The sequence below is a fragment of the Equus przewalskii genome, chromosome 27 (assembly GCF_037783145.1).
Source record: "Equus przewalskii isolate Varuska chromosome 27, EquPr2, whole genome shotgun sequence".
NCBI classification, from domain to species: domain Eukaryota; kingdom Metazoa; phylum Chordata; class Mammalia; order Perissodactyla; family Equidae; genus Equus; species Equus przewalskii.
Window position 1 is genome coordinate 40,102,364 of NC_091857.1, and position 12,265 is coordinate 40,114,628.

At 62.1% G+C, this 12,265-nt stretch overlaps 1 protein-coding gene and 1 long non-coding RNA gene across 4 annotated transcripts in view; both read left to right on the top strand.

Annotated features, from left to right (window-relative positions):
* SLX9 (SLX9 ribosome biogenesis factor) overlaps window positions 1-8,116 on the top strand; it is a 41,701-nt gene extending 33,585 nt beyond the window's left edge. For 2 of the 3 annotated variants that reach the window (XM_070597898.1, XM_070597899.1), the window contains 3 exons: window positions 1,983-2,133; window positions 6,260-6,325; window positions 7,808-8,116. In XM_070597898.1, coding sequence (XP_070453999.1) covers window positions 1,983-2,133; window positions 6,260-6,325; window positions 7,808-7,931 — 341 coding nt within the window. In that variant the 3' untranslated portion in view covers window positions 7,932-8,116. Of the gene's footprint in view, window positions 1-1,982; window positions 2,134-6,259; window positions 6,326-7,386 lie in introns of all 3 variants that reach the window. The other variant, XM_070597900.1, reaches the window with a different exon arrangement.
* Window positions 8,117-10,837: 2,721 nt separating this feature from the next.
* Window positions 10,838-12,265, top strand: part of LOC139079960 (uncharacterized) — a 33,435-nt gene continuing 32,007 nt past the window's right edge. Inside the window, exon 1 of the long non-coding RNA XR_011534016.1 lies at window positions 10,838-11,158. This is a non-coding gene — a long non-coding RNA (uncharacterized lncRNA). The remainder of the gene's footprint in view (window positions 11,159-12,265) is intronic.

Sequence of the window (12,265 nt, forward strand, 5' to 3'; positions counted from 1 at the left end):
CTTGCTTGCCTGGTCATACACCCTAGTTGGGCACCCAGTGTTATTTACGTAAAACGCTTCTGCCTCTGATTTGCGTAGGCGTTTACACCTGTCTTCACAGCACACAGGCCTCTGCTCTGCTCTCCTTGGCCCTGGTGCAGTGTTGATGGGTCTGTAGCCTTGGGAGCAGCCCCCCAACCCATTCATTCACCCATCCGAGTTACCCCGCTTCCCCCTCGTCCCAGGCCTCCCAGAGAACTTGGGCTCTCAGGGAAGAGGCACCTGGTTTGACAAGGTGCCCAGAAAATTGTGTACCATCTTCCTGGCAGGTTGGAAAGCACTGAATTGTCCCCTTATACATCCTAATAATCCCAGGGCCATTGAAGGTTCAGTGCAGGAGGACCTGGAGGAAGGATACCCTTCGTCCCCTGGAGCTCAGCTCTTTGGGGCGAGGGGAGCAGCCCTCAGTAGACAGGACCCTCCTGGCCTCTGCTGGCCAGGGACCGTGGGTGGCGTGGGGTGTGTCCTGACGGGCTCCACCAGGGTGGGCTTTTCAGAGCTTACTTTGGGCAGCCGAGGGCTGCAGGAAGGGGCAGTGTGGCCCCAGGACTGTGAGCTTGGACAGGGGCTGGCTCTGCTGGCTTTGGGAAGCCTCTGGAGGGGATGGTGCAGAATTGGTCTGGCGTCGGCCACTGGCTGGTGCTTCTCTGGTGGCGTCATTTGGCCTCTGTGAGGGCTGGGCTGTGAGTCCTCCTGGCCATTTGGTAGAAAGGCGGCTTTTAGTTACCTTTTTAGATGAGATTCAGAGTCTGTACCCCCATGATTCACAGCCCAATAGACCTCGCACAGTTCCGGGTAAGATGGGCGTCTCAAGCCCAGGTCTGATGTCCCAAATCTGTCACAGCCTTGTCTCCAAGCTTTTTTAGCAGCAGAGCCTTTTTTTAAGGTAAAAGGAATCTAATGCAGAACAAATTAACAAATCACTTAGCACGGGTTCAATGAGTCTTTGGTTTAAAACGTCCTCTGGCCATTCCCGGGATCTGCCTTGGCCTTGCCTGTGGGGTTGCCTTTGATGGTGTTGGCGCCACTGGCCTTGCCTGCTGACACCCTGGGGGAGGGAGGGCCTTCGTCCTAGATCTGCTCATGAACCGGTGAGCTGGCGTTTTCTACAAGCCACACTGTGGAAATGGCACGTTAGAGTATGTGTTTCATTAGCAGTTTGAAGTAAATAATTTTTTTAGTGAAAATGAAATCCCAAGACCGTGCCCGTGTCCAGGCTCTGCCCAAACCCTTTCCAGTTCTTCTGTGCCCGCTCTGCCTAGCTGCCCTGGTTGCCCTCCCCACCCTCCCCTGCCGTGGGTCTGCCGCCGTCGCTGCCTGTCCCCTCCTCACAGGCTGGCCCCCTGTGCGGGAGCCTCCTCTGAGACCCCGAGGCTCCTGTCCCCTGTCGCTGTGGACCGGCCTCTTGCTGATTTCCGTGTTCGGGATCTGGCCTCGCACCCACTGCCCTGTCAGCTCCTCCCCCTGGGGGACCATGTCCCCTCCTGTGTGCAGTGCATCCCCAGGAGGCCTGGGAAACAGGAGCGTGGTCCTCCCGCCGAGTGACTCCCCGTTTCGGTCAGGGCCTGCTCTGTGCCTGCGCGCTCCCCTCCCACCTCCCACCCTGTGTACCCAGGCCACCCTGCCCCCGTCCCTTTGTGGGAGACAGATTCCTCTGTCCTGCAGCTCCAGTCTCATCAGCCCTGTCATACAAAGTGCACCTCTGTGGTTGAGGGGAAAGATAGCTCTGACCTGCCCGCCCCCAGGTTTCCAGGCCAGGGTGTGGGTGCTGGCAGGTAAGGAAGAGCAGGCCTGCGCCGCCCAGAAGGAAGCTCGAGGGCTCGGCGTCGGGAGCCTTGTGGCTGGCACCCTCGCAGCTGACCTCCTGCTTGCCTCCAGGGGCCCTGCACGCGCTGTCACTTGGTCTTCACTTCTTTCGCCCACCGCTTGTCCTCCTTCCTCAGAAATCGAGGCCCTAAAGCTGGCGGAGCAGGAGCGCAGGGCGCAGCAGCGGCGGAAGGCCACGGTGGTGGTGGGGGACCTGCAGCCCCTGAGGGACGCCCTCCCCGAGCTGCTGGAGTTGGAGGCTGGCGGCCGGCGGCAGCGCACCAGAGGGTGAGTGTCCATCTCAGCTGCCTTGAGACGGCAGGCTGCGACATTCATGGCGGGGCTGGCTCTTCTGGAGCTGCTGCCCCCGCCACGTGTCCAGAGCGGGAGGAGAAACAGCAGAGCAGGGGGGTGGGCAGGGCTGCCGGACGCTGCAGAGGAGGGACGGCGAGCCCCGCAGCCCTTCTGGACGTGAACCCCATGCTTGTGGCCCTGGCCTGCACTGGTGAAGGGCCTGGCTGGCATGTTGATGGGGCGCCCGTAGGCCCTCTGCCTTTGGGTTCTGGGGCGGCTCAGCCCGGAGGGCACTGCTGCGTGGCTGGTCCTTCCAGCGCCCGGCTGGGCTCCGTTCTCCCCATCCCCTGCTGTCTGCCCCTCAGGGACGCGCCTGCTGTATGACTCTGCCTTCCGGGCCTCTCTCCCAGAACCAGAATGTTCTTCTAGGCTGTCTGCCTCGCCCCTCTGCTTTTCCCAGGTGGTTGTTCCCATAAGAGGAAGGCGCCACGGCCTGGCCTCACAGGGAGCGCCTGGTGCAGGTGCGTGCTGGAGGTGTTCCCGTCTGCTCGGCGGGGGCTTGGGGCTGTGGACAGCGGCCGCAGCTTTAGAACAAACGGGAAGGAGTCGGAGGGGCCTTCCGTTCTCTCACAGTTGGCAGAACTTCCTCATTTACTGTATCGTCTTTCATTTTGCCTTTTTAAAATGATTTCTCTCACTGAATTTCCCTCTGAGGAGAAAGGATCTGGGGCTCCCACCCTTTCACAGGCTGGGGGCGTGGCAGGCCACATACTCAGGGATACTCGGCAGCAGAGCCAGATGGTCCTAGGCCGGCTCCCCGGGATGGTAGCACCCGGAACATTCGGTCCAGACGAGGAGTGGCCACTGGAGTTGAGATTTGGCGATGGGGCCAGAGCCTCAGATGCAGATTCCATTCCTGGTTCTTGAACAAAAATGTGACCCGGTCAAGTCTCCTTTCCCAGCTTTCAGTTTTCTCATCTGAAAAATGTGCTCGGGGCTCCCAGAGGGGAGAGAGCCGCGTAAACAGCCCGGTCAGCCGCCCGAGGAGGAATGTGTGCGCGGCCGCTGAGCTGCCCATGCTGCTGGGCCGCACTTGCTGTGGAGGCCGTTTCGGAGTCTGGGTGTCGGAAGGGTCCCAGCTGGCCTCACGTGTGCCTGAGCCTCCACTCGGCCCGGGGTCAGCGAACCCCTCACGTGCATCTTGACTCTGGGGAGCTGTTGGCGTAAACACTGTTTTAGAACAGGTTAGTTTACACAAGGATGGCAGAAGTGATAACGTGTCCCCATGTGCCTCAGACTCAGTTTCCCTGTTCATGTCGTCTCATGTCAGCCTCACGCCTTCATCACACTTAGGGAACCAGTACTGATACGTAAATGGTAAGTTTAAGATAACGATTAATTAAAGCCCATCCTTTATTCAGATTGCCTCGGTTTTTCCTAATGTCCTTTTCTGTCAGGGACTCCATGCAGGACTTTACATGACATTCAGTCATCACGTCCCCTCCGCTCGCCCCTGGGCTGTGACAGTGTCTCAGACTTTTCTTGCTTTTGATGACTGTGACAGTTTTGGGAGCACTAGTCAGGCATTTTTGGGGTGCCCCTCAGTTAGGATTTGTATGATGGTTTCTCCTGGTGGGACTGGAGTCGTGGGTGGTGGGAGGAAGACCACAGAGGTGAGGTGCCCTCTCACCACCTCACACCCAGGGGGCGTGCCGTCCACGTGGCCTGTCACCGTGGGTGTGGGCGTGACCCTTGGCGGAGGGGCGTCTGTCAGGTGTCTCCACTCGACATCCCTCCGTCCCCCCACTGTCCTCTGTGGGAGGAGGCGCCCGCACAGCCCACCCCTAGAGAGAGCGCAGGCGGGCTCCCTCCCTGAGGACGGAGGAGCCACGTAAGCCATCTGCACCCTCCTCAGAGATGGACTCTTCCCCCGTTTACTCACCAGTCATTACGTCAGCCAGACTCCTGGACATTCTCTCACCCTTAGGGCCATAACCCAGCACGACGTTACTCTGGTGCTGAAACTGCTCTGGCTCCGGCCCCTGGGACCTCTCGGGGCCGCTCCTGGGTCCCTCTGATGCACCTCACCCATGGAGGCGGTTTGAGCACCTCCTTCCTTCCTGGCACAACCAGGTGCTCAGGCTCAGCTCGGCTCATCCTCACCATCCAGGCTCATCGTGGGCATTTCCTGGCGGGGTCCTGGAATCAGTGTTGCTCCAGGAGCCTGGGCTCCTGGCCTTGGAGAGTGGTGTAAGCGGCCAAGATCTGGGTGCTGGTGAGCCGAATTCCACTGGGCAGTTGTCATTCCTGGGCCGTCTCGGCTGACGGAGCAGGAAGTGCCTGTGTGTGTCCTGACCCAGGGTGTCCCTGTCAAGTTAGGGAACAGTTTATAAATATAGACCATCCTCATTTCCAACACAGGCTGCAAGTCCAGGGGACCGCAAGACCACGCTTAGGTTCCAAATCTCCAGGACACGGAACTCAGAAAGCTGTTGCACCCACAGTTGCAGTTTATCGTGGCTAAAGGATACAGAGGAAAATCAGCCAAGGGGGAGACCACGGGGCGGGCTGGCGGAGTCCCACAGGCCACGCTTCCAGCTGTCCTCTCCCCATGGAGTCAGGACAGCAGTGTTACCCAGCATCAGTGTGTGACAGTGTGTAAGGAGTGTTGCCAACCGGGGGCGCTCACCAAGCTCTGTCCCCCAGGTGGGCAGGCGGGCAGGGCCAGTCTCGGGCTCTGTCACCCGGGAGACAGGTGGGCAGGGCTGGTCTCGAGCTCTGTCGCCGGGGGAACATGCGAGCAGGGCCGGCCTCGGGCTCTGTCGCCCGGGAGACATGCGGGCAGGGCTGCTCTCGAGCTCTCTTGACAGGGGCACATGCGAGCAGGGCTGGCCTCGGGCTCTGTCGCCCGGGAGACATTCGGGCAGGGCTGCTCTCGAGCTCTCTTGCCAGGGGCACATGCGAGCAGGGCTGGCCTCGGGCTCTGTCACCAGGTTAGATGGGTGGGCAGGGCTGGCCTCGGGCTCTATCACCAGAGGGGACAGGTGGGCAGGGCTGGCCTTGGGCTCTATCACCAGAGGGGACAGGTGGGCAGGGCTGGCAAACTTTGCCTTTGTTACCTTCACAGGCTTTGCTTTGTGGCCCTGGGCATCCAGACCCTGAGTGCAAGGCCTGGGTCCCCAGTCACCCTCTGGGACACCTTGACCAAGGTCCTGGGCTCCTCCAAGTGTGTCCGAGATCCATGATGTGGCCTTGCAGGGTCCTTGTAGGATAGCCTGAGGCTCTGAGCCAACAGAACAGGTCCTCAGATGGCATTCCCCAAGCTCCATCTGGGTGAGCACCAAACAGCGCACACTGGGCACTGAGGCTGACTAGAGCCAGCGTGTCCACGGTGACACTGCCAGCGGGCCCCTAGAGGCCTCAGGCCATCTGCCTGTTTGCCCTCTTAGAGACGGTGTGGAGCGCCAGGGCCTGGGGTCCCCCGACCAGTCAGACTGCACTAAACCCAGATCTCCTGACCTCCGCACGCAGCGCTTCCTGGGAGTGCCGGCTGGAGGAAGGGGGCCCCTGTGCCGACCAGTTGTGTGAGGGCAGGGTCCCCGGAGAGCTCTTGGGGGGACCCAGGGAGAGGGGTCGAGCAGAGCCGCAGCGTCCTGGGGCTGAGGCTGACCCCAAAGGGGTCCTGGCCGGCTTGGAGCGCGCTCCCAGGTCGGCCCCAAGCCAGGTGAAAGGAGAGTGGGCAGCACTGTTGGGTGGATGAGAAACGTCTCATTCGTACTCTATGAAACAACGTGAACAGAAGACGAGGGCTCCTGGTCGAGAGGCCAAGTTCAGGCATCGACCCAGGGTGTGGTGGTTTTCTCGCCCCTCCCGCCTCCACTGGGTCCCTCTCCCACCTCATGGCCCCTGTGTCTCGTGTGGCAGCTCCAGAGCTGGCGAGCTGTGCTGGGTCACGCTGGCTGCCGTGAGGCCGCACATGCTCCCAGTGCCGCTCATGAGAGGAGTGCACGTCCCGGCAATCCGACAGCCGTCCTGTGGACCCTGACCTCGGAGATGGGCTCGGCAGGAGGTTCCAGCTGGACTGTGGCTGTGCTGACTGGGCTTCTCTGTGTCCACACAGGGCAGGCAGCAGGCCCCGACCGGCTGAGCTGAGCCGGATGAGCGCCGCGCAGAGGCTCCAGCTCCTGTGAGTAGGGCCCCACCGCCCAGATGAGGCTCTGGTGTCCTTCCCCCACCCGCCCCACCCCAGTCCACTTGGCGCTGTCAGCAGCTCGGCCAGGGCCAGCTCCGGAGCACAGCCTCGTGGGCGTAAAGCAGCCTGTGTCCAGCGGGCCGGGAAGCCCCTTCCCTGGGCGGTGAGGGGAGTAGAAGCTACCAGAACCAGAGCAGCCAGCGGCTCTCAGGATCGCCCTCAGGGCCTGGTCCTTGTGAGGGCGGGTGGGGCCCCCTGCCATCCAAGGCACCTTGGCTGTGTGGATCCCTGGCTGGGCTGTACGTCATCCGGTGGGCTCAGAATCTCCCTGCTGGCTGCCGAGGAAGCCGGGGCCTGGTGCAGTTTGGCTCTGCCCTCGGTCACACGCACACAGGGGCAGAGAAGGGGCTCAGCCCCATCCCCACTACAGCACCGGGCGGGCTGCTTGGGCTTGTCCTGGAGCTGCCGCCCTGAGGTTTCCGTCTGGGTCACCTTAGTTTTAGCAGCAGAGATGTCGTCCCTCAGGGCCACCCAGCCCGGGCTGGTCGCTGTGGCCAGGCTGTAGGGCCCACAGAGTGCAAGCTGGCCCCAGCACTTCCAGAAGGCGCATGCCATGCCTGCTCCAGATGGAGGCTGGCTGGCTTTAGAGACAGGCATGGAGTGTGACAGCTGCCCTGGACTTGGGGGGCTCAGAGCTTCCTGCAGGAGCACAGGATCCCTGGAGGCCTTCTCGTGCCTGTGGGGAGGCAGCAGCTGCCACCTCTGTCCCTATGGCACCCCTTTGTGAGCTTGGCCGGCCTCGGGGCCTTGGGCCCACGCAGTACCCCGCTCCCACCCCCTCTGTTCCTGCCGGGCTGCGTCTGTTTTGGCAGTGCTGGAAGGGGGCCTCTTATGTAAGGCCACGTGTCTGCAGGGCCTGTGCGGGTCGCTGCCTCCCCGCGTCTGTCGCCCTCCTGCTTTTAATAGCAGCTCCCTGTCAAGGTTGGTGAGGGGGCCCAGAGCTCCCTCCCTGGGGGAGGCGCAGTCCTGTCAGCCCCCCGTCCCTCCCTCCACAGACGGTGCAGTGGCTCCGGGGCCCACGTGTGACCATGCAGAAGTCCCAGGGCAGCCACTTCCCTCCTGCCCAAAGCTCCCGCTCGGCTCTCGAACCTCCCTCGGCCTGACCCAGCAGAGCTGCGCCCCTTCTGCTGCGTGAGAAGCCCCGGGCGGAGTTCACAGCCCTGGCCGCCTTCCTCACTCCCCCGCTGTCCCCTCCTTGGACCAGCCTTCATGAGTGTCCATGCAGGGCGCCCCCCTACCCCTCCCTGTGGTGACCCTTAGGCCTCAGGTGCTCTGTCCCATGAGAACCCCTGTCCTGTTGTGTCCACTCCAGTGTCCAGCCTGCCCTGAGGTGTAGGTCCTGGGGATGCTGCCTGCTCACCCCCGGCCCCGCTGAGGAGTGTGGGCTGTGCTGACCTCTGATCTGCATTCTTTCAGCGAGGAAGAAAGGATCCGGTTTCAGGAGCTGCTGGCCAGTCCGGCCTATAGAGCCAGCCCCCTGCTGGCCATCGGGCAACAGCTGGCCCAGCAGATGCAGCTGGACAGTGGCGCCCAGCTCTGACTCTGCCCAGGGGGCCTGCCTTGAGCTCCGAGGATGCACACAAGGTGCCCAGAGAGGGCTGACTGCTCGCCATCGTCGCTCTGAGCGTGGTGCACAGCTGCCCCCGGCCCCGGCTCTTTTTCAGTTGTTAGGAGATGGGTGGGGGCAGAGCCCCCATGAGGATGAATAAACGCTGTATGAACTCAGGCAGTGGGATGTGCACTTCCTTCTGTGCCCCCGGCTGTTCCCGTGGGCTCCTTTCTGAACTGCTCCCAAGCTTCTCAGGGCTGGCAACCAGGGACAGCTGTCCATGCTCCCCTTGGCACAACCCACCTTCGACCAGGTGTGAGGGCCCCAAGCCCCTCTGTGGACCCAAGGTGGCCATGATGTGGCCTTCCGTGGGGGTTGCTGCGCCCGTGAGCAAGGGCGCAGGTGGAGGCACGAGGCCTGCTCTTCTCATCTCGTGGTACCCTTCTGCTGCGGCTCTGTTGCCTCCCAGCCTCCAGCCCTCATGCCTGTGGGGAGCGGGCCGTCCTGCAGCCAGGATCCTTAGAGCAGGTGGGCTCGGCCCTGGACCACGCGGCTGACCCAACCGGGAGCAAGACAGTTAGTTGCCCGGGGTGTGGTGTTGGACAGCAGAAACACTGACTAAGCCCTCAATTTGAGGATGTGGAAAGGTGGAGGTGCTTTGCCCAGCCCCCGAGGCCCAGCCGGGCTCTTCCCCTGGGAGCGGGAGTGAGCAGACTCGCCGCCCACATCCCGCAGGGGCAACCTGCAGCCCGGAGGCCAGGGCTCCCCGAGCAGCAGCTCAGCCCAGCAAGGGCTCCACTCAGGCTGACCACACCGTCCTTCTCAGGGGTGGTGCCTGAACCTCCAGCACCCTCCACAGGCTCTGTGATGTAGGGGCTCCTCAGCGGTGCATCCAGGTGCTGGGTAGTCACTTTGGGCCTCCTGGCTGAACTGGTGTGGACCCTCCACCACTGGCGGCATGGCTGCGTGCTCGTGATTCCTGGACCTCTCATGGGACTCGAAGCCCGCAGCAGTGTCCACTGAGGCCATCCAGGAGTGAGGGGCTGAGCAGAATCACAACTAAGGCCCCCTGCCCCCTCGGGTGCCTGGTGCCCCTTCCGTGGACAAGAACAGACAGCGTCTGCTCACAGTGTGGACAGAAAGGGACAAATAGGACCATGGGGCCGCGGGTGGGAACCCGGCTGCCCTCAACCAGAGGCCAGCACAGTGGTCCAGCCCTAAGTGATGTCAGCTGGTGCCCTTGGCACAGATGGGTTCTCTGTGAGAGGAGCAGTTACAAAGTAGTAGTCATGACAGACACATTTTTGCAATAAAATGAGTGTTGGAACAAGTGGTGGGATGGACGTGGAGCAGGGTGCTGGCCACCGGGGAGGCCGCAGCGCCTCGGCCTTTCCTCCTCGGCTTTGTGTCATCTAGGGCGGTCGGTGGCGACTGCATGTTAGGATGTGCTCTTTCAGAGGAGAGCCTGGCTTGCTGGTCCTGCGGTGGCTCCAGTCTGCCTGCAGTGGGCGTCTGCTCATGGCTTCCTCCATCAGGCCTCTGACTTCTGCCTGGAAGCTGGGCCTCCCCCACAGCCTGCCTGGGAGCACAGACACGATCTGCAATGGCCGCACAGCGTGCCATAGAGGACGGGGCTGCAGGAAAGGTGGGAGGCAGGGCAGGCTGGGCCTCAGCACAGGAGGTGAGGTGTGGGCCCTGTGCCATCCACTGTGATGGACCTCAGAGCTCGGCCAAGAAAGTGAGCTGAGAAGCCACCAGCATGTTTGGGGATGTCACTCACAGAGCAGAGAGCCTGGACCACGGCGACGGCTGCTGCCAGGCCGGCTGTGGTTATGCAGGTGCAGGGGACCCTGGAGGACAGGGCGTCGCAGGCGCAGAGCCCGTCCGGGAGGTGCTCCCAGTTACTGAGGGTGTCCTGGAAGGCACCACCTCCTCTGGGTGTGGCCAGTGTGGGAGAGGCAAGGGATCGGAGGAGCTTCCATGCTTTTGCTTAAGTGTGTTTTCTAATCTTTGTAGAATGAGCATGGATTCTTTGGTAGTAAGTCTAAGTGATGAAGTTAAACGGTCAGTGGTTTTCACGACTTTAAACCCTGGACCCCTCGGTCTGCTTCCCTGCTCAGAAGGGTCAGCAGGAGGTCCGCCTCCTTGCAGTGCGTGGGTCCCAGTGCTCTGGTGCCACCCTGCAGGGTCCTTTGGGGCAGGAGCTGTAGCTGTGGTCGGGGACAGCGCCCCCACTCAGGTGCACCCCACCCAGGTGCACTGTGGGCCCCCAGCAGGGCCAGGCCAGGGTCCCACTTCTTGTGTCCGTCATGCCTGCAGACTTCACCGCCTGCAGCACCAGGCCCTGTCGGGAGGAGCGAGTTGGCCTGGGCGGTGGGGATCGTCCAGCTGAAGGAGCGAGGGGCTCCGCACCCTGGGCATGGCACGGGTGGCCGACTACAGGCCCTGCATCCATGGGCTCCAGGGTCCCCCCACCCAGCCCGACTCCTCCTCATCCCTGAGCAGGCCTGGGCCTGCCTGCTCTGCCCTCAGGCTCTCCTCGAGGAAACCCTTACTTCCCCCAGCGCCCCTGTCAAACGTCCTCAACACCCCCCCTCTTGCTCCAGCAAACCACTCGGCTCTGCCTTCCCCAGAACACCCCTCTCCCACCTGCCCCCCTGGGCCCCTGTCCCAGTCTCCTGGGAGCCGTGTGTGTCAGTTACCAGCTGCCGTAATATTGCTGCATGACAAACGTCCCCAAACTCATGTCACTGTGCCCTGTTTCCCACAAGTCTGTGCCAGGCTGGACTCGTCTTGCCTGGCTCACCCACTGAATTAAGTTTCCTGGGGTAACACATTGCCACACGCTGGGTGGCTGAAAACAAGAAAAACGTGTTCTTGCGGGCTGGAAGTCTAACAGTAAAGTGTTGGGGCCGTAACCCTCCAGGGCTCCCCAGGAGAAAGCTTTGCCTCTTCTGGCCGCTGGTGATGCTGGCAGCCCTGTGTCCCTTGTGTCCCTTGCTGTGCGGCTGCATCACTCCCATCCCTGCCTCGGTCATCACATGAAGACTCGTCACCGGATTGGGGACCACCCTCCTCCAGGATGGTCTTGTCTTAACTAATTCCATCTGCAAAGACCCCACTTCCAAACACGGTCACTTCTGCGGTTCCAGGGGGACGAGAATCTTTGGAGATGTACTTGGTCTGGGGAGCGGCCCAGGACTTTTAGAAGCTCCCAGGTGAGTAGAAGGTGTGCGTTCAGAGTCAACCGCTGTGGGGCAGTGGGGCGGGGAGGAGAGAGCCCCAGTGCCGTGGAAGAGGAGAAGTGTGTCTACACAGCAAATAGGGGGTGTCTGGAGGCTGTGAGGGGTGGGCCGTTGACAGCTGCAGGAGGGGCCAGAAGGCGAGGCACTGCTGTCACGTAAGCTGGAGGGGCATGCTGGGGCTGGAACTGGCTGGCAGGCGGGGCTCCTTCAGGATGCAGAGAGCTGGAGCATCCCTCCCTCCCACGAGCCTTTCCCCGCTGTCCCCAGACCTCGGGTCCCCTCCCTAGGCTCTTGCACACCTGCTGCGCCCTCTGTGTCTCTCTCCGGCATGTCGCCGTGCCGCCTGTGCTCTTGTCCCTTTCCCGGTGAGGAGAAAAGCCCCCGAGGGCGGGGTTTGCCATGTACTGCTGTGCAGGTGGCACCCAAACTACACCATCCCGTGGGGGGAATGAGTGATGGAATGAATGAATGAATGAATGAGAGGCAGGAAACAACGGGGCCTGGACAGGCCCGGACGACAGGGCCCAGGGGCCTCATGTCCACACACTGTGTCCAGGGTAGAGAAGGTCGCCCTGGTGCCTGACTCAGAAAGGCCCCCATCACATCCCACTCCTCATCTTGCACCGGCCCTCCTCTCCCCACCGTCTCCATGGAGGGGTGGGCTCCGGGCCCCCAGACACCACAGGAGACGAGCGCCGTCCTGGTGCTGGATGTGCCGTGAGAGCCGAGAGCCCCTGGGCGGCCTGTGGGGCTGGCTGTGTTTGGGGTACACCTTCTGGTGTCGGGATATTTGGACTGAGGCCTGTGTCCCGTCTGCGCAGTCTTGTCTAGACAGGCCTGTGTTGGGTTCGCCTGTCACCATCTGCTGGCACTTGACCCAGGCCCTGAGGCCCCCATGCCCCCCTTCAGAGGGACTCAGAGCCTGTTTGTGCTCTGAGCACTGGGTGTCCCTGGATTTGTCCTGGACATGGGGGTGGAGGGGATCAGTGGCCGTGTAGCATCAGCCAGGGCAGCAAGTGAGGCCCACAGCCAGGCCTGTCAGGGTTCTCTGCCACTTGGAGCCAGGGGCTGTGCAGTCAC